A 20,142-nucleotide genomic window follows, 5' to 3' on the forward strand; every position below is an offset into this window, starting at 1 on the left:
TCTCTTGGCAAGTTGATATCGCTTTCATAGATACCCAGAGTAAAAGATCTTTTTCAGCCCCATTGGCACAAAGCTACAGGAGCCCATATTCAGAGGTGAACATGACTGAAAGCAAAGGGAGGGGACAAAGGGCCAGAGCCAAAATACCAAAAATATCTGTGTTGTTTAAAGCTCTTACTGCCAGTAGCTAAACCTTGGGAGAGGAAGGTCAACCTTTTGTAATGGAGGAAAATGCATAAATAGCAGGAAGCCACCAGATGATCAGGGGGTGGGAAAAGTAGGGGTCTGGGGGACCCTGGAGCCCACATTTGGCCTGGGATTTTCCACCCATGATATATAAAAAGGGTGGTTCTCCATGTCCATATTGAAGCTGCCGGATGGAGGGCTGGTGAAAGGGAAGAGGAAACAGGACCGACCCCTTTCCCACGGTTTGGAACAGTCTGAACTCAGTGTTGGTGTGGCAAGGAGTGTTGGAGGAGCCATTTCCCCTGCTTTCATTTCCTTACTCATAGTGGGATTCTGAGATGGGGTTCAGGATGTTTTATTTAACATTGTAAACTCCCCTTTTCTTGCTGGAAGGGTGGGGCCCCAATCAGATGAATATATACATGCATAGATAACTGATTTGTAAAACGGCCTGCTGAAATATTGGGATTGTCCTAAGCAGTACCAATTGTCATTACAGTACCAAGATAGCACTGAAGTTTCTTATTTTGTTGGAAAGTTTGAAGTAGACAGTTTCTTTTTTGCTTTAATATTTTCCAGTTCCGCAATTCCTTATATTTATTAATGGAAACGCTAAATGCAACCACTCCTCATTATGTGCGATGCATAAAACCAAATGACGAGAAGGTAGCATTTGAGTGAGTATATTTATTCAGTAGAAATGTAATATTATGCTTAATATTATAAACAAATTTAGTCATGAGAATGAAGGTGGCTAGGCATCTGCATTCCAGTTAATTCATTAGGTAAAATTCAGATGTAACTTACTTTTTGGTCACTTGCTAAAAGCTCCCATTAAGGTATACAGCTTGTAGGACAAAATTATTAATGGATCTGATGGAAAATAACTGTTTTAATTTGGTCCCTTAGGTTTGACTGCAAAAGAGTGACTCAGCAACTGAGAGCATGTGGAGTTTTAGAAACAATTCGGCTTAGTTCTCAGAGTTACCCATCTAGGTATGTTGCAGTAGCTATGGGTTCGAGTGTTTGTAGCATTTATATCTATTTCATGAACATATTTGCCTTTTAATTTCACAGATGGACTTACATTGAGTTTTACAGCCGCTACAGCATTCTCATGGCTCAGCACGAACTGTCTCTCGTGGATAAGAAACAAATTTGCAAGATTGTTCTGCAGCGCTTAATCCAGGTCAGAAGTTTTGTAATGAGTCAGGAATCCCAGGCAGCAACTTCCACTAATACACCCAGAATTCATTTGGCATCTGGCAATGAACATAAACATACCCTGTTAGCCTCCGTGTTGTCCTGTTGCTTTCTGAAGGCTACAGTGAAAACTTTGCTGGAGTGTTTTAAATATATTTAACATGTCTATCACTCTGGATTTTTCTCCAGGACCCAAGCCAGTATCAATTTGGCAAAACAAAAATTTTCTTCAGGTCAGGACAGGTGGCTTATTTGGAAAAACTGCGCTCGGATAAATTGAGGCAAGCATGTATTGTGATTCAGAAGAACATCCGAGGGTGGTTACAGCGAAAGAAATTCCTACAAGTCCGACAAGCAGCGATTATAATCCAGCAGTACTTCCGAGGGCAGCGAACTGTACGGTAATGTCAGGGGAAAACTTTGCTACTGAGAAAAGAGGAATCTTGCCCAGAATTCCATCTCCCTGTAACTACAGGAAAACGTTTTCCAGTCTAGACAAGCATGTGTTCTGCTTCATATACAGTATTTGTATATCCACAAATAACTGAATAGTGGGACCTAACAGAATGCTTTCTGAATAGATTTCCAAAATTGTGAGTTAGTTTTGTAAGAATAAGTACCCACTATGTGGGGATGGGTGAGCTGTACATATAGCAATGCAGAAAGTGATGTGTCTCAGGGCTGAAAATGACCTATTTCTATCCTGGAAATCCAGAGCCAATCTCTTTTCTAGATGGAAAACCTGGAGCCAAATACATTTTTTTGTTGTTTCAACTAACCGTCCTATATGCTCAGTCTTTCTAATAAAGTTGGTGCATTGCCTTCACAGTTACGGAGCATGTTTTCTCAGACATAGTTCAGTTTTTGAATGGATTACCCTATTAACTAAACTTTTAAGTGCTCCTTTCCTCCTCCTACACTGGTCCACAGGGTGCTTCTGACCTGAATGTTTGGTTTCCTGACTTAAATATTTGTGACAAAACAAATACACCTGCTGGATATACATGAGCTAATACATGGCAAGGATGTCCTCAGTCTTTTGGGATTAAGGGACACATTTGCAATGTTGGGTTATGGACACTCTCACAAAATGGCCGCCATGGGGGATAGCTTGCCCATTCATAAGACAGCTGCCAGGATGAACACATCTGGTCACAAACTCCTCATTTCCCAGGAGGCAAATTGTCATTTTTTTCCCTTTTTGCTTGTCGGGGGATCTATGAGAAAAATATTTTCCTATAAAAATGGGTCACAAAAAGTTACTTGAAAAGAAAAGTAATTTGCACAGCAGTCTAAGCACAAGTCAAAAGGAGAATCTGGCTTCCAAATCCCAAATACAAATGATGCAGGAGAATAGCATCTTCGTTAAAGATAAATGGCTTCTTAGAAATTAGGTGGAGCAGGGGTGCTCTGTCTGCACTTACCCTGTAGAAGCAAACAGGCGTCTGTGAAGCGATCCCAGGAAGGTCCGTGAAGGGAGCTGAGTTCAGGTGCTAAGAGTGCTCCTCTTTCATCTCTAGAAAAGCCGTAACTGCGACTGCCCTGAAGGAAGCCTGGGCAGCTATCACCATTCAGAAGTACTGCCGAGGATACCTAGTGCGCAAGCTTTGCCAGCTCATCCGGGTGGCGGCCTTGACAATCCAGGCATTTGCCCGAGGATTTCTCGCAAGGAGGAAATACAGAAAGGTACAGATAATTCAAAATTTCTAGAATAATGATTTCTTTTTGGTAAACTCTCATCAAGCATGGGAAGAAAGAGAGTCAGTTTGGGGGTTGTAACATAGGCTGTATCTGTTTGAAATTCCCTTGGCAATCCTGTTTATTTTGTTTGTTCTGTTTATACTAGTTTTTTTCTCTATTCTACATTTTTTCTCTGTTTTTGTATACATTTGTATACATTCTGCTTTTTCTATGTACTTGTATATGTTAAGAAAATAAAAATAAAAAAGATAATTTAAAATTTCAAGGAAAAGACTTTGAGGAATGTGTCAGCTGTAATAAGGGAATGAAGTTGTGGTATCTAAATTGTTCACCATCTGTTGGCTTCATGAAGATGTCACAGCGCAACTGCTGGGGCATTTTGGCTTGTGTATTGTGTTCTTAACATGCTGATTATATTTCCTCACTACTTTGCTCTGTTACAATCTCAGCCTATGAAAGTTAAATGTCTTCCCAGAGCACAATTAAATCACTAGGTATTAAATGACTAGGTGTTTTCTATATTTTCTTGTAAAGATGCTTGAAGAACATAAAGCTTTAGTCCTGCAGAAATATGCCCGGGCTTGGCTTGCTAGACGTAGATTTCAGAATATTCGACGTTTCGTGCTGAATATTCAGCTTTCGTACCGAGTACAGAGACTGCAGAAAAAGCTGGAAGACCAGGTAGTTAAGAAATATCTGTTAATGCTTTACGAAATTGGTCTGTATATGTTACTCTAATGAAACATTTTAGATCATAAATTAATCGGTGATTGATCACTTCTGTAAACAGGGTTGCTATGGAATGAATTGCTTCTATAAACAGGGGTTCCTATTATGTTAATAGGGCCATTAAATACCCCTGCCCTGTTCCATGCGGTCTTCTTCTGAGGCTCCGTTTTGCAGGTTCCCTCTTCAGAGGTTGGGAGTTAGCCATCAGAAAATAGGGACTTTCCATCCCTTATGCCCTGTTTAGGGTTTCTATTCTACCAGTGCTCCTTCAGTTGTCATCTGCTAGATGGAAACAGCTCTACTTTCCTTGGTATTTGATTGTTGCTTTGTGTGTGTGTGTGTGTGTGTGTGCGCGCGCACGTGTGCATGTGTGAGTTTTGAATCTGCTTCTTGCATTGCTTGCCTGTTTCTTTCTCAGTACAATTTTTTCCAGGTAGCGTTTTCAATTTCCTGTTTAACTGATTATAAATTGTGTGAGCCACCTGCAAGGTTTATTGAATTAAAGGCAAATATTTTCAGTAGTATACAAAAGTCTCTCAATCCTACAATTTATATCCATAGTTCACAATAGTCACAGTATTAAATATCAGAATAATCGGTTGCATCTAATGTTAGTCCTACATAGAATAGTCCTGAGTAACTTAAGTCCCATTCATTTCAGTGGGTTTGCTCTTAAGTAGGACTATGCAACCCAGTACCAGGATTACAAATTCATTTGTACTCAAAGGTGTTCCTTCAGGTGACATCTGAGGCCGAGTGGTTTGTGCAGATCCTGGACCATTTTTAAAAACCAGGTGGGCACACCTGTCATTCTGGGCACAGCTCTTGCTATTCACTTTGAAAGGGATATTTTTATTTTATTTTACAGACTTATAATGTTATTTGCACCTGCTCTAATGCTCTTTTTTATTAATTTTAGAATAAAGAGAATCACAACCTACTGGAACGATTGACTACTCTAGCCTCAAACCACTCCAGCGATGTAGAAACAATTCAGAAGCTTCAGAAGGATCTTGAAAAATTAACCATGCAAAAGAAAAAATATGAAGAAAAGGAAAAGAAGCAAAGAGATGACTACGAACAGGTTAATCTTGAGGGACCTATAAATACAGAGAACTAACTAGGAGCAATAAGCAGGATTAACACTGGGAGCAACCATTCATGAGTGGAAATCAGTGGGTGCTTCTAAAGATCTGGAGTATTTTGACAGATGCCAGATGTTTTCCTGTCTTTACTTCTTCCTTTCAGAGGGTCACAAAACTTGAAAATCACCATGCGGAGTTACAAGAACAGAAGAGGCAGCTAGAAAAGGAACTTCAAGAGAAAACTGAGGAAATGAAAGGTGTGATGATTCTGACCAGTCTGGAGTTATTGCAGAAATAAGGGTGATGTTAGTAGGTCCTTTTGGTGTTAACAGAAAAGAGGAAGATACTTTCCCAGAATGCACTGGGAGCTTATGTTCCATTTATGTTCTGCCTTTTGGAATCTTCCTCTCTATGTTTTGGGTCTGTGTTGCTACCCTCTTTTTCGTGACAATGGCTCCCACGCTTATTGGGTCACTTTGAAGCCATGAACAAGATCTGGAGGATTGGCAGCTGGATGCAGAGCAAAGCTTGTTCTGCAAGCAAGGATGATGGAATGTACTCTCTGCTGTACTAGCAGCCTATGACAGATGGTGGGCGTAGTTCGTTAAGAAGTTTTTCTGTGCAAGCTCACGGAAATGAATGGGATACACCAGGCTGCTCCCTGGCGGATTGAACATCATGATATGAAACTAACATTGGAGGACTTTGTGTCAAAAAAGCAGGGAAATGTTGCAGCTCCTAAATCCTCCTAAATGTTGCAGCTCCTAAACTGCATCTTGGTTTTACTGTAGTTTCTTAACCTGAAAACTGATTTTCACATATGTAGCATTTTGGCTTTTCCAGACTCCTTTGCCTTCTATCCTAGTTGTTGTGAATTACTTTGTAATACTCATTTAAAATGAGAAAGCCTTGTTAATTTTGCTTATTAGTCTACAGCCTATGATGCTTGTTGATATGATTTTATTCTGCATGAGTTTTTCAAAGAACATTATCTTTCTGCAGATAAAATGGATGCCTTGACGAAACAGCTTTTTGCTGATGTTCAGAAAGAAGAAAAGCAACGAATGTATGGAGTTTGACTTGTTACTTTAAATGGCAGTTTTCTTATATTCTTTGATTTTGTTATTCTGCAAAATAATTAAGTATCTGTTAAAGGAATAAAAATCATTAGCTGGAGGTAGTAAATTTAGATAGTCTGGTCAACCTGACAATGTACCTTACTAAGTTAAGAGTTTGGCCCCAGTACTGAGAAAGTTAACTACTCCATCTGAATTAAGCAGAAACATTTTGCAGAACTGAATCTTGATATTCCTTTGGATTGTGTAAATGTGTTAGATTCCAGGTTCTCCAACTCATGAATCTATACGCCACCTGCATGTCATTAAATGAAAGTCTGAGTACATTTATGTGCTGTTCTTCCAACAGCTCAGATGAAGAAATAAGTATTCACAGAAATAAAAACAGAAATTAAGCTAAGATTTCAGGCCTGTCATTACATTTCAGGAGCCTAGAGGGCACCCTGTGCTTCTTTTGTTACTTAAAAATAGTAGACTAGACAGCAAAATTATGTTTATGAGCCTCTTCCCTCTGGAATTAGAACATTTTCTAATCTTATATTGTCACTATCAGGGATCCCCAGCTATTTATTAATTAACACTTTTTGCACCTAGAGATATGGGGAGAAAAATCTGCGATTTCTTTTGAATCTTTGCAGAATTCTTGAGAAAAGTTTCCACAACCAGAAGCAAGACTATGAAAAAACAATCGAGTTGCTAAAGGCAGAAATAAAATCTCTCAAAGAAGAAAATGTTCAGCACCAAAAACAAGTTCAAGAAAAACAACAGATTCAGGATGGATTAAAAATGGAAGTAGAAGAACTTACGAACCAAGTAAAGGTAGGGGAATTATTTAGACTTTTGCTAGGGCTAATAAATATTAGTCAGGTGTAAATTAACACTTGCTACTAGTATGACCAAAAAATGCCAAGCAATCCTGTACATTGAACATTGTAATTGTATTTGTTGCCTATTTTTGGGCTCTTTCTACACTAGGAAATCCTACTGTGTAAATTGAGGGATACGCTCTGTGTCACATACTTTGCACTGATTCCATCTGGCAGGCCTTGTACAGAAAAATGTCCGAAGGGAATCTCCCTTTTTGTTTATATTTTTATCCTGTTCCAAAAGCTGGAAACAGGTCACAATACAGGACATTAAATCATAAAACATAAAATGTATTCTAAACAATAAACAAGGTTTGAATGATTTTTCAGACATTTTGAATTCAATGGTGGGTGGGGAGGGAAGAAGTTACTGTAGTTGTGATAGATTCTATAACTGGAATATACTCCAGTTTGTTCTCCAGACAGTGAGGAACATGTATTTTGGTGCATAGCTGAAGGCTAGAATAGTTTGTCCCAATTTGTAATATAGTATCCAAGTAGCTATTGATTAACCTACATTGTTTGGGTTCATAAGTCACGGAATAACCTCCGGTTAATCCATGATTTACCAATGCTACATGCAAATCGGATCTCTGAATCCACACAAGCATGCCTTAAACTCAGAATCTCAGTCTCAGAATCTCCTTGTTTCTGCTATTCACTTTGTCCCATTGGTTTGTATCTCATTTTTAAATGTTTGCTGAATTTAGATAATCCCCGAACTGCAAAAAGAAATTGAACTAATTCAGACTCAGAAGCTGGATCTGGAGAAGCAACTGCAGTACCAGAAGCGGGAAATGAGAGGTAATTTGGACAGGGCTGGGCCGATGGTGTATCGGTCATCAGCTCAGATTTTGTGAGCGGTCGAAGTGAAATGCGGCTGCATGACGGTGCTTCCGAAGTGGTAACTCATCACTCACATGGGATCATTTATTTACAGACAAGATGTCGGACATCATAAGGCAGCTTCGGGAGAGCTATGACTTTGCAGATGTAAGGAGCAGGTACAGATACTCCGCTGCCTTTTAACGGCATCTGCTTTAAACGTTATTTTACCAATCTCATATTCGTTTGGCGTATTTTCTCCATAGTTTCCCCCACTTCTCTTTTGCCTTGTAATAGATTGTCTCCTGAAGATTTGGAGCATTTAAATGAAGATGGGGAACTCTGGTTTGCCTACGAAGGCCTTAAAAAAGCCACAAGGTCAGCTTCATGATCTGTTATTTGGCCGGGGTTTTGATTTGATTTTGCTTCATCCTAAGGAACCATCGGTATAGTCGACTGCTGTTGGTGGAAGCTATTGTGGACCAGGATTGTATACTCTCAGTGGGGAAATGCTTTTAACTGACTGCGTTTTTGGAAAATTCAGCCTTGCAAATAAACGACTGCCCCATGTATTTCATGGAGCCACATTTGGCTTTCTTGCTTTCAGGGGTTCCTGGCTTGGAAACACAAGCAGGGGACGACTGGCCCTGGCACTCTTGACCCCAAACGGCTGGGGCAGCATCTGTAAAGTCACAGTTCAAATTTCTTCTGTTGGCCAAGGGGCTATTGAGTGGCTGAGCCGCACGGCATGCATAAGTAGAACCCTGGAAAACCCTGTCTTTTTCTGAAGCTTCATAAAACAGAGCCTTAGAAACCCAGATTCCCTCTTACAGTCACAAAACTTGGAAGGCCACTTGGGCTGTGCCTTGGGGAACAGCATCCAGTCATGGTAGCAAGTCCCAGGATGGATGGCCAAGCGCCTGACCCAGCCAAACAAAATTCACATGTTCTGATAAGAAAACAAGGGGCTGACAAAGCTGCAGGTTTAATAGTCATTCTGTTGTGTGGGATGTGTTTGAAAAAGCCTTTTCTTTATCATCAGAAGGTTTTATGCTGAACATTTTTCTTCCAGCAGTTTCTAGGTTATATACACTGTTTTCCTTTCTTTCCTTTAATACTAGATATTTAGTCTGGAAACATTGGGAGTTTGATCTAATCAACTGATCTTAACCTTCTTGACCAGCTGCCTCTCATGCAAGCAAAACAGAAAAGCAACCAAGTGCAGTCCTATGCATGTTCAGACAGAAGATGTCTTACGACTCCCAGAATTCCTCTCTCTGTTCTCCGGGGAATGCTGGGGGTTCAGTTACATTTTTCTCTCTAAACATACGTAGGACTGTGCCCTTCAATTTGTAGTACTCAAAATGCTTTATTTTTGATTTTTTTTTAATCTTAAAGAGATATTGACTAATTTTACTATTAAATGTTTAATTCTGTTCCTTAAACAGAGTATTGGAAAACCATTTCCAGTCACAGAAAGAAAACTATGAAAGGGAGATAGAAGGTCTTAATTCTAAGGTTGAACATCTTAGTCAAGAAATAAACCACTTACAGAAGCTGTTCAGGGAGGAAAATGACATAAACGACAGTATTCGGCTCCAAGTGACCCGACTAACTTCGGAAAACATGGTGAGGTTTAAACATTATGAAACTTAGAAACATCTTCTTGAAACAGATTGCTTCTGAATTTTGCAGGTAGTCAGTTCGGCAATGGTGCAAGGAATGGGACCAAAGATACAGACATGTCACAGGCTTGGAGCTGCCATTCTCTAAGTTGGGGCATTTCAAAGTTGTAGCATGGGAAAGGTGCACAGAAGCTTGGAAATCAGCAAAGATAGGTGGGTGGGACTCCGTGGTATTTGAATATTTCTTCCTTTTCTGCAAAGATGATCCCAGATCTCAAGCAGCAGATCTTTGAGCTTCAGAAGCAGAAGATGGATCTTGAAAACTGTCTTCAAGATGAAGTTGCCAAGAATAAAGGTAATGGCCTATTTTGGAACCTTTTGGTAAGAAAGGCTGCAGCTGAGTAGCAGAGCACATCCTGCGTGTACCAGTGGTGCAGGTTTAATCTTTGGCATCCCTGGTTAAAAGAATCCCCAAGACAAATCTGGGGAAGAGCCCATCTGCAAGCCTGGGGAGCCGCTGCTATGCAGAGGAGATAACAATAGCCTGAAAAAAGGGTGGGCTACAGGTGACCCTCCAGATGTCTTGCCCTTCAGCCTAGCCCCTCCGGCCAATGGCTCGATGTACGTTGTAGACCAGCACATCTGGAAGGCTACCCATTGTCCACCTCTGGCCAGGCAAATCAACTAAAGCAGCTTCCAGTACTGAATGAAGCTTTCTAGGCACCGTTTTTTGTATGTTCAATGTTGCTCTTTTTACATTACACGTAATAAAAAGTTGCTTCGATTGTATATATTTCTTAGTATTCAAGTTCTTTGGTAGATCGAGGCAGGGACATGAGATTTTTCTTGTAGTAGTGTAGCTTGCTCTAATGACTTTATTTATTTATTTATTTATTAAAACATTTTTATGCCGCCCCATTCGCCGAAGCCTCGGGGCGGCTTACAACATAGATAAAACAAGTTAAAATCCATATAATTGGCTGTACAGGGAATTGATTAAATGCATACATTATAGCAGGATTGTACCCTAGAATGCCTTATCACAGGGCTTAAAGTGCTTACAGCTATTGATTTTGGTGAGATAAAAAAATCTAGAATCCTAAAGCGAGTGGCTACTTTTATTTTGGCTGCTGTTGCAAGTTGGCTGAAGTGGCCAAGGAATCAGGAAATGATGATTATTGTGCATATAACAAAATAATTCTAAATTCTTTAAGGTGTTTATGCTGGCTTTCAGATATAACCTTTGTTTTGGATAATAAACATTATATTATGCAGATATTATGCAGCATGTTTTAATGCTCTTTAAAATAATGTTTTTCTTGTTTGATGTTTTGTATAAAGTATTATCAGCCTTGCTGAGTAATTCATACTATTTTTGTATATTTTATGGACTGTGGAAGCTGCTGCTACCAGCATATTACTGATATAAATAGAGAGTATTTTACAACATAGTTTTCCATTTTAAAATTGTTTCTCCTGTCTCTTTCTGTCTAATAGGCAGCTGTGGGTTCATATTTTCCTTGTCATAATCAGGGAAGATTCTAGTTAGTATAAAGGGGGACCTTGAATTATTTTATTTATTTAATACATATGTGTGCCGCCCAGTTGTGCCACAGCATCTCTGGGTTGCTCACAACACAAGATAAAAACAACACAACACAATTATGAATTCTCTAGCCTCTTTTCTAGAAATACAGAATTCTAGAGTTGAAAAAAACTTTTAAGGTCATCTAGACTAGCCTCCTCAATGCAGGAATCATGAAGCTGCAGCATTCCTGGCCAATGCTCTTAGCCCCTGCTTACACACCTGCAAAATATGAGAATGTAGGTTGTTTTTAACCTATTAAAGCAGCAAAATTCCAGTCTAGGTTGGCAAAGTAACACTATGTTCCCTATTATTAAAGAGAAAATGGAAGAAATATCAGATCTCTTGCGTCAAAACATGGAAGAAGAAGGACCACAAAGAAGGTATAAGCAATTGAATCCGTTTGCAGTTTTGCTACTTTTATGTTAGTGTACTACTGAAAACATGTCGACCATAGTTTAGCTGGATGCTAGACCTCAAATAGTAAAGTTCTAAAATGAATATATGTTGGTTCTTTAGTGAGAAATTGCCACAGACTTCTCAAAGGATGGTCAACCATTAAAAAACACCCCCTGTCGTTCTCCTTTCAACAGCCATTTGAGTGGCTGCAATTAGCACATGATCATGATTAATTCAGTTCCCTGCCATGAAGGTCAGTCACATGCTGACTTTTGCAGATCATCCCCTTTTTAAAGGAATGAGGGTACATAAGCCCCTAGTTTCCAAAGAAGGCAAGAAGGGAAAGTGTGCATGAGCTTCACATGGCTGGAAAGTAGAACAATGTTATAACAGGAATTTGCTTTATGTACAACCCTGCCCCCCAAACTAACACATTTTAATGCTTTTTAGAGCATTACAAGTTCAAAATGAAATTTTCACCAAGGAAAAAGAAAAGTTGATGGGCACATTTGAAGAGTTCGAGGAGGCAAATGTTCACATTGCAAAACAACTTGGAAGAGAGAATGAAACCAAGGACAAAATACGGCAGGATCTGGCATACCTTACCATGGAAAATACGGTGAGGACAGGAAGCACTTCTGGGAATGGGAACCTCTACTCTGCAAGCTTTTTCCTGTGGCCCAAGTCTTCCCCCTCTAGCCTTGTGCTTCAAATCTTGATTTTCCTGTCCAGCACAAGTAATAGTATACTTTCTCTAGCATGACTAGTATTGGTCAGTAAGAAATTAGAATTTTATCCTGCATGTAGAGATACACTTGAGTGGCTTCAACATTCTGTAATAGATGAAATGAGGATCTGCCAATTCATAAGGACCATTTTCCCTCAACTCTATTGGACTTTACAGGATCTAGAGGAAGAGCTGGATAAGAAAGACAGATTGATAAAGAAACTTCAGGATCAGATCAACACTCTTAGAAAGTCTTTAGAAACCGGTGAGTGCCTGTAGTATATGCTTGGAAGCTTTGAATTAGATACTATATGGAAAAGGATACCGACATTATAATCAAATTTTTGGGAGCTTTTAGGAACAAGTTCCTCCCACTCTGTTGCCTTGTCAGTTAAAATCCTTTTAGGGATGATTTGCTATCAAATGCTAGAAGGAATGGACTTTGAGCCAAAGCTGCTCTTTATCTGGGCCAAATACAATGCTGCTTGCCTGTACACCATGTTTTTTAAATTAGTGGCTTTCTTTGCTGAGGCACACCCATTGCCGTGTCTAGACCCAACTTCCCCTCCCTTTCTATTTCATGTGTGCTACTGCTAGGTTAGCATTAACCAAACAAGCACGCGCCACAGTCCCCTGAAAACACAGTTGCAAATCATTTTCAAAACATCATCTGAATTCCTGATTTACAGACGCACACTTAGTGTCTTCATAAAGCTAAAGGTTTCCCCATGACATTAAAGTCCAGTCATGCCTGACTCTCGGGGGCGGTGCTCATCTCCGTTTCCTGGCCGAGGGAGCCAGCGTTTGTCCGCAGACAGTCTCCGTGGTCATGTGGCGGCATGACTAGGCACCGAGGTTACCTTCCCACCTTTTTATCTACTTGCATTTGCATGCTTTCGAATTGCAAGGTTGGCAGGAGCTAAACCACTGAGCCACCTGTTTCCCTAGTGTCTTTACAGGTGATACTAAATTATGCCTAAAGCAAGAAAGGAAAAGGGCAGGCAAGGAAACACGCATCTTGAGTCGGGTTACCTGATTGCCACAAATACCGTTGCATATGTACCAATGCCGGCTTGCGGACTGTGATTCACAGAGAGCCGTCATGGTGTCTGCGCTTTTATGCTGACCCAAACCCAAAACTGTTTTGTGACAGCATCTCGGTAGCGTTGGCCATCGCTGCCGTGCCAAAATGGGCTGGTCTTGTACTTGGTACAGGAGAAATGTCTGTAAATTATTTGTCACACCATGATTTGTCTCTTAGACATTAAAACAAAGTCAAATGCTAGTGAGGATTTTTTTCTGGCAGTAAACATTTGTTGATATTTAACAGCCAATGAAGTGCCTGCGTCATCCATGATGGAAGAATATCTTGGAATGTTGCAGTACAGAAAGGAAGATGAAGCAAGAATTGTTCAGAATTTGATTCTTGGTACTTGGTAACATTTTAGCTAAGTATAGTCATAAGCAACACCAAATAGTTATCAAAGTTTTTCTTTCCTTCTTTCTTGTCGTCTGTCTCCTTGAAAACACTGCACTGTACTAGTCACTATGGTGTTTCAGGCTGCTTTGGAATAGCACTGAAAAATATGTCTCATATCTTTGTTTTTTTCTGCAACTTTTCCAAACTGTTCTTTCTTGAAGCTAAGCACTTGGAAGACTCCAGGCTCCCGAATTTCTTTTTCCTTCTCAGATTTACTCTTCCTGTAAGTTATTTGTTAGAAATGGTGCTCGAAATTAAACTGTTTGGGGTGCAGTCTGATGCGTGTTTAGATAGCAAAAAGTCTAGCAACTTCCAACTTTCCCCAGCAGGCATAGTTGTGTTAAGAAGTGGTGGGAAGTATAGGATTTTTTCTGCCTAAACATGCCTATAATTGTTCCCTTGGTGCCAGCTCTATGGAAATCTTTTCCTTGTTGTGCTTACAGCATTTTTTTTCTTTGAATGGCCTTCAGAAACTAGTCCCAAAAACGTCAAATCCACTCACCAGAGACCCTGCAAAAATTATGCCCCAGCTATGATCACCCCCTTCTCCTTGTACAAAACTGAACAGCCTCTGCAAACCTGTCCTCTCTTTTCATTTTCTGAGAGGTGTAATTTATTTATGCCTCCACAAACTAATTTTCTGCTTCTTTATAGTTCATTTCCCATTCATTTTCAATCTGTAAATCTCACCAGTAATATGTTTATATACTTTATAATAATAATTCACATTTTATATGCTTTCTCTAACACAATTTCTTTTTTCTTAGAGAAGATTACTTGTAATACACTTACAGACTGTCTAAATTTAAAGTAGCTTAAAATTATTTTGTTACCTGTGAAAGGACTTGTAATTTGGCAGTTTTTCATTCAGCTTAGGCAGTTTTTCTGCATTTTTATAGTAGGACTGTCTAAGGGCAGTTGTATTTAATTTGTACTAATCAATGAGCAGAATTTGATATAAATGGTCTCTGAACAGTGAAATAGGGAAAAAACAAGTGGGTTTTGTTAACTTTCTTATTTCGGGGTCCATGGTACACTTATTTAAAATGGTGGCATCAGATTAAAGTAAAAAATGGTGGGAGGGAAAGAAAATTAATTGAACATAGTTTCATTTGCTTTTAAACTGGGCTGACATGCAGAATCATTTTCTATATAACAAAACATATCGCTTGGTTCTTGGACACATGCAGATCTAAAGCCTCGTGGGGTAGTGGTTAATATGATACCGGGACTCCCAGCTCACATCCTCTTCATGTGTGTGAGATACGCAGACTATCTGAATGATGACGACATGCTGAAATCTTTCATGAACATGAGCATCAATGGTATCAAACAAGTGATTAAGGTAGGAACTCGCGTCCAGTTGGCTTTCTTTTCACATGGCTGGCATTCTTCATCCGATGGAGTGTTTTCAAAGGAAAGAACTAACGCTCTGTTCGAATGGGAATTCAGAGGTACCACTGCAATGGTGCTTTTGCTCGAAATAGTGGCTAGGATTATATTAAGGCCACCCCAAATTTGAACTCAGTTTTAACATGTTTTGACAGACATACGGTCTGCCTCGTGAAATGATTTTCACAACTCCAAGTAGATGAAAGTGTGGGAGGCAATTTGTTATCCATGCTTTCCCCCCATCTTGGTTATGGGAGATTCCATAAAGTAGAACCCAAGGAATTCCCACCAGAAACAAATTACACTCAGGACACAGCAGTATCATGTATTTTACATGGAAGACGTCACCCCATAGTCACAAAATACTGTATCCAAACTGGGCTTTGTGGTCAGGAGGCAGGTTTTAAAACTGAGCTTAGAGGGCTGCTAGGCTGGGAGCTTTGCTGGAGCTGGAGCTAGGCTGGGAGCTATGGCATGAGGCGCCACCTTCAGCAGAGACAGCCCGAGTTGAACAAGCGGTGGAAAATTACCCCAGAAAGCTGCAGGCACTGTGGCTTCCCTACTAGAATCAATCATACTGCCTGGAAAGGTGGTGGGCTCTGCCACACTTGGTTGCTAGTTGCGAAGTCGTGTCTGACCCTTTGCAGCCCCATGGACAACATTCCTCCAGGCCTTCCTGTCCTCCACCATCCCCTGGAGTCCACTTAAGCCCACACCCACTGCCCCAGTGACTCCATCTATCCAGCTCATCCTCTGCCGTCCCTTTATTTATTTATTTATTTATTTATTTATTTATTTATTTATTTATTTATTTAGGAGGCTTCTATGCCACCCCATTTGCTGAAGCCTCAAGGCGGCTCACAATAATAAACAAACACAATATAAAAACAATACAATTTGAGTCAACCTGGCCAAGAATAAAATAAATAAATAAATAAATAAATAAATAAATAAATAAATAAATAAATAATATTAACAAGTAAAATAATGTTTGAATAAAAAGGTCTTTGCCTGGCGCCGGAAAACAAATAACGACGGCACCAGGTGGACCTCTCTGGGGAGCGCATTCCATAGATTGGGCGCCACCGCAGAGAAAGCCCTCCTCCGGGTACTTACCCTCCTAATATCCTTCACGGAGGGTTCCCGGAGAAGGGCATCCGTTGCTGATCTCAAGGGGCGGGAGGGCATATATGGACGCAAGTGTTCCTTTAGATATCCAGGTCCCAAGCCATTTAGGGCTTTATAGGTCATAACCAACACCTTGAATTGGGTCCGGACTTCAATCGGAAGCCAGTGGAGCTGACGGAGAACTGGGGTTATATGAAAACAATGCCCAGTCCCCGTCAGCAACCTGGCAGCTCTATTCTGCACCAATTGAAGTATCTGGACCGTCTTCAAGGGCAGCCCCATGCAGAGCGCGTTGCAGAAGTCAAGTCGGGAAGTCACCAACGCGTGTGTCACTGTCGCCAGGCAGTTGTTCTCCAGGTAGGGGCTCAGCTGATGGATCAGCCGAAGCTGAAAGAAAGCGCTCCTCGCCACCGCTTTTACTTGAGCTTCCAGCAAAAGCTCTGGATCGAGGAGCACTCCCAAGCTGCGGACCTTGTCCCTAAGAGGGAGTGCAACCCCATTCAGGACTAGGTTCAATTCACCCTCTCCAAAGCCCGATCCGCCAACCAACAGGACCTCCATCTTGTCTGGATTGAGCTTCAGTTTATTGGCCCTCATCCAGCCCATTACCTCGGCCAGGCATCGGTACAGTACAGCCACTGCCTCACCTGGATTGGTAGAGAACGAGAGGTAGAGCTGGGTATCATCAGCGTACTGATGATTCTGCAGCCCACACCTCCTGATGACCTCTCCCAGCGGTTTCATGTAGATGGTGAATAGCAGAGGGGATAGAATGGAGCCCTGTGGTACTCCATGGCATAGCTGCCATGGCGCAGAGCCATAGTCCCCCAGCATCACCTTCTGGAATCGGCTATTGAGATAGGAGCGGAACCACTGCAAAGCAGTGCCTCTGACCCCCAATCCCACTAGCCTATCCAGAAGGATACCATGGTCGATGGTATCGAAAGCCACTGAGAGGTCCAGGAGAACCAACAGGAACACACTCCCCCTGTCTCTCTCCCTGCACAGGTCATTGTACAGGGCGACCAAGGCAGATTCAGTACCGTACCCGGGTCTGAAGCCGGACTGAAATGGGTCCAGATGGCAAAATTCTTCTTTTGCCGTCAGTTGTTCCCAGCATTAGGGTCTTCTCCAGGGAGTCCTTCCTTCTCATCTCCCACACTAGAGACATTCAAAACGAAACTGGACAGCCCTCTGAGTGGGATGGTGCAACATGGTGTCCTGCAACAGCAGGGGGTTGGACGAGATGGCCTTCTTGGCCCCTTCCAACTCTACTCTTCTACAATTCTATGCTTATACCCTCATTTGCAATTGCAACACATACCAATTGCACTGTGACTTAGTGGTTCCAGTACTGGCCTGGAAGATCCAGATTCTGGTCCCCATTCAGCCTTAAAGCTACTGGGAGACTTTGGGTCAATCATGGTTGCTCAGCCTAACCTATCTCCCTGAGTTGTTCTGAGGATAAATTGAAAAAGAGGATTCTGTAAACTGCTTTGGGTTCCTTGTAGGAAAAGAAAGCAAATTGATCAATAAATGCAACCTTCTCTGATCTGGTTTGCTCCAGTCTGTTGGACTGCAACTCCTGAATTGGGTAAGAATAATGAAAGTTGCAGTTCAGCCCAGGTGGAGGGTGTCAGGTTTGGGGAAGATGATGTAACATTTACTTAAATCCTAAGAGCTAAGCTGTTTCTATCAATATGTAAAATATTAAATGAAAGCATTGTCTGATTTAGGAACATGTAGAAGACTTTGAGATGTTGTCTTTCTGGCTCTCAAATACATGCCATTTTCTTAACTGCTTGAAACAATACAGTGGAGAAGAGGTAAAAATCATTTTCATACTTTTGCTGTTGCAAACTGCCCAGAGAGCTTTGGCTCTTGGGTGGTATAGAAATTAAACAAACGTTGCAATACAATTCATGAGACAATTTCTTCTGGTATATATTGCCCATTTGAATCAACTTGACCTGAAAAATCCATCCTTTCAATCCACACCTTTGTGAATCTATGTAATGGCAAAATGCATTCAAATAAGAAAGTCGGTTCGTTTTGGTTAGTAGAACAATGTGGTAAAATGATGAAAGTAAAGTATGACAAATCTTTACGAAGATCACAAACAGCGCAGTGGAAGAAATTAATAATGCCAAGGTAGCATTTCATTTCTTTTTAAGTATTTAAGGTAACTTGGTCATCTCTTTCACCTGCCTATTATGGGATGTTGGTCCTCTTAATGATCAGGTGATCTGTGCAGTCACACATGGGGGAACTGAAGCTTCATTCCTTTCTCTGAAGCTTAGGAGCCTTAAGCCTGACCTGAGTGGCATTCTCTCTGCTGTTACCCCCAGGAGCGACCTGACATAATTTGGGGATCCCTACCCCCTCCCAGTCTGTTCCCCATTCTGGGTCCCCACAAAAGGCATTTTGGCAGGCTCCGAACAGTTTTCCGAAATTGCTATGTCCCAAAAAGAAAGCTGGAGTGTTCCATTAAAATACTTTGGGCAAGCTCATGATTCCATTAATATTTTACTAGTGCTCAGTGGAAGACGGCTGTGTGGGTGCTTGTGACTGGAGCCCTTAATAGCCCTTTGCTCTTCTGAGTATAGTAATAGTTGGTAATAGTTTAGCTGAAGTGTAATAGGTTAACACCAGAAGTTTATGTGCAATCTTAATTGTCTTATGTTAATAACTGTACAACTGACTTTCAGGAGTTCATGAAGCACAATACTGCGCAGCAAAATAAGAACAGTCTGAAGCACTTTGATCTTTCCGAATACAGGCAGGTTCTCAGTGACCTGGCCATTCGTATTTATCATCAATTCATTATTGTAATGGAGAACAATATTCAGCCAATGATAGGTAAGGTGGCGGCAAATAAAAATAAGCAGTAGCAGTTCTGAATTATTTGATGCTCCTACAGAGTGCCAAATATCCAGGAGTAAATTATTTTCTTGCTTCCTCATGCATGTCTGAAAAATCCGTGTTTATGTACATGTGTCCTTTTGTGCGTGTGTATTCTTAGGCTGTAATCCTGTGCACTACTGAACATTGTTTGACTTATTTCTGAATTAGTAGGCATATGAATTAGTCTCTTATATGGGCTAAAAACTGGTTACTGGCTGGGACAACCATTGGCTGAGCTGCTGTGATGTCGTAAAAGTTGCATGTACTTGTGAATTTTGCCCCAGCTGCCCGGGGACAAATAATCCGCAACACAATGCTGGCAAAGTGCAGCTTCTCTGCGGGAGACCCAGAGCAGAATGGGGCCCGAGTCTTTTTGCCATTTGCATGGCCCGGCTCCTTTCAGAGCAAGTCGGCCTGTTCATCTTGCAAGCGAAACTGGAAAGAGAAACTTCACTCTGAGCAAGACTGGGCTTCAAATTGCAGTATGTTTGTTTGTTTGTTTATTTATTTATGGATTTATATCCTGTCTTTTTCCTACAAAGAGCTCAAGGCAGCTTACATCTCCTCCTGCATTTTATCCCCACAACAACAACCCTGTGAGGTGGGCTGGGCTGGGCTGGGAGTCTGTGACTGGCCCAAAGTCACCCAGTTGGCTCCATGGCTGAGCGGGGACTCGAACCCAGATCGTCCAAGTCCCAGTCGCATGCTCTTCACTACTGGCTAGTTCAGATCAGCATGTTTGTCTCTGCTCCCCAAAACCCAAGCTCGGTCACTTGGGGATCCCTGTCATACAGAGGTGGGGGGATTTGAGAGCCAGTGTGGCGTAGTGGTTAAGAGCATGGGGCTGGGACTCAGACAATCTGGGTTTGAGTCCCCGCTCATTTATTAAAACATCCATGGAGCCAACTGGGTGGCTTTGGGCCAGTCACAGACTCGCAGTCCAGCCTACCTCACAGGGTCGTTGTTGTGGGGGTAAGATGGAGGAGGAGAATGACGTCAGCTGCCTTGAGCCCTTTGTAGGAAAAAGGCAGGATATGAATCAAAAATAAATAAGTAAATAAATAAATTTGTTACCTTACCTGGGCAGGGGACGTTTTCCAGTCAGCATGGCCTCTTGGGGTTCCTCACAAAGCCCCTTTGCTCACACAGCCCCGGGGACTGGGGAGGTGCTGGGGAACGGACTCCCTGCAGGTCAGGGGGAACAATCGGATTCCCTTTGGTCAGGACCACA

At 41.4% G+C, this 20,142-nt stretch overlaps 1 protein-coding gene across 1 annotated transcript in view; it reads left to right on the forward strand.

The window, feature by feature from the left end:
• Window positions 1–20,142, forward strand: part of MYO5C (myosin VC) — a 43,896-nt gene that overhangs the window by 19,526 nt on the left and 4,228 nt on the right. The window contains exons 16-37 of the mRNA XM_044438762.1: window positions 766–863; window positions 1,096–1,182; window positions 1,264–1,375; window positions 1,579–1,790; window positions 2,910–3,075; window positions 3,625–3,771; window positions 4,739–4,903; window positions 5,068–5,161; window positions 5,907–5,970; window positions 6,619–6,799; window positions 7,557–7,650; window positions 7,787–7,850; window positions 7,969–8,049; window positions 9,120–9,300; window positions 9,558–9,651; window positions 11,201–11,264; window positions 11,731–11,899; window positions 12,185–12,272; window positions 13,338–13,436; window positions 14,678–14,832; window positions 17,744–17,833; window positions 18,716–18,866. Of these exons, the coding sequence (XP_044294697.1) occupies window positions 766–863; window positions 1,096–1,182; window positions 1,264–1,375; window positions 1,579–1,790; window positions 2,910–3,075; window positions 3,625–3,771; window positions 4,739–4,903; window positions 5,068–5,161; window positions 5,907–5,970; window positions 6,619–6,799; window positions 7,557–7,650; window positions 7,787–7,850; window positions 7,969–8,049; window positions 9,120–9,300; window positions 9,558–9,651; window positions 11,201–11,264; window positions 11,731–11,899; window positions 12,185–12,272; window positions 13,338–13,436; window positions 14,678–14,832; window positions 17,744–17,833; window positions 18,716–18,866 (2,656 nt within the window). The remainder of the gene's footprint in view (window positions 1–765; window positions 864–1,095; window positions 1,183–1,263; window positions 1,376–1,578; window positions 1,791–2,909; window positions 3,076–3,624; window positions 3,772–4,738; window positions 4,904–5,067; window positions 5,162–5,906; window positions 5,971–6,618; window positions 6,800–7,556; window positions 7,651–7,786; window positions 7,851–7,968; window positions 8,050–9,119; window positions 9,301–9,557; window positions 9,652–11,200; window positions 11,265–11,730; window positions 11,900–12,184; window positions 12,273–13,337; window positions 13,437–14,677; window positions 14,833–17,743; window positions 17,834–18,715; window positions 18,867–20,142) is intronic.

This window comes from Varanus komodoensis, unplaced genomic scaffold (genome assembly GCF_004798865.1).
Source record: "Varanus komodoensis strain SLA01 unplaced genomic scaffold, ASM479886v1 scaffold33, whole genome shotgun sequence".
Lineage (NCBI taxonomy): Eukaryota > Metazoa > Chordata > Lepidosauria > Squamata > Varanidae > Varanus > Varanus komodoensis.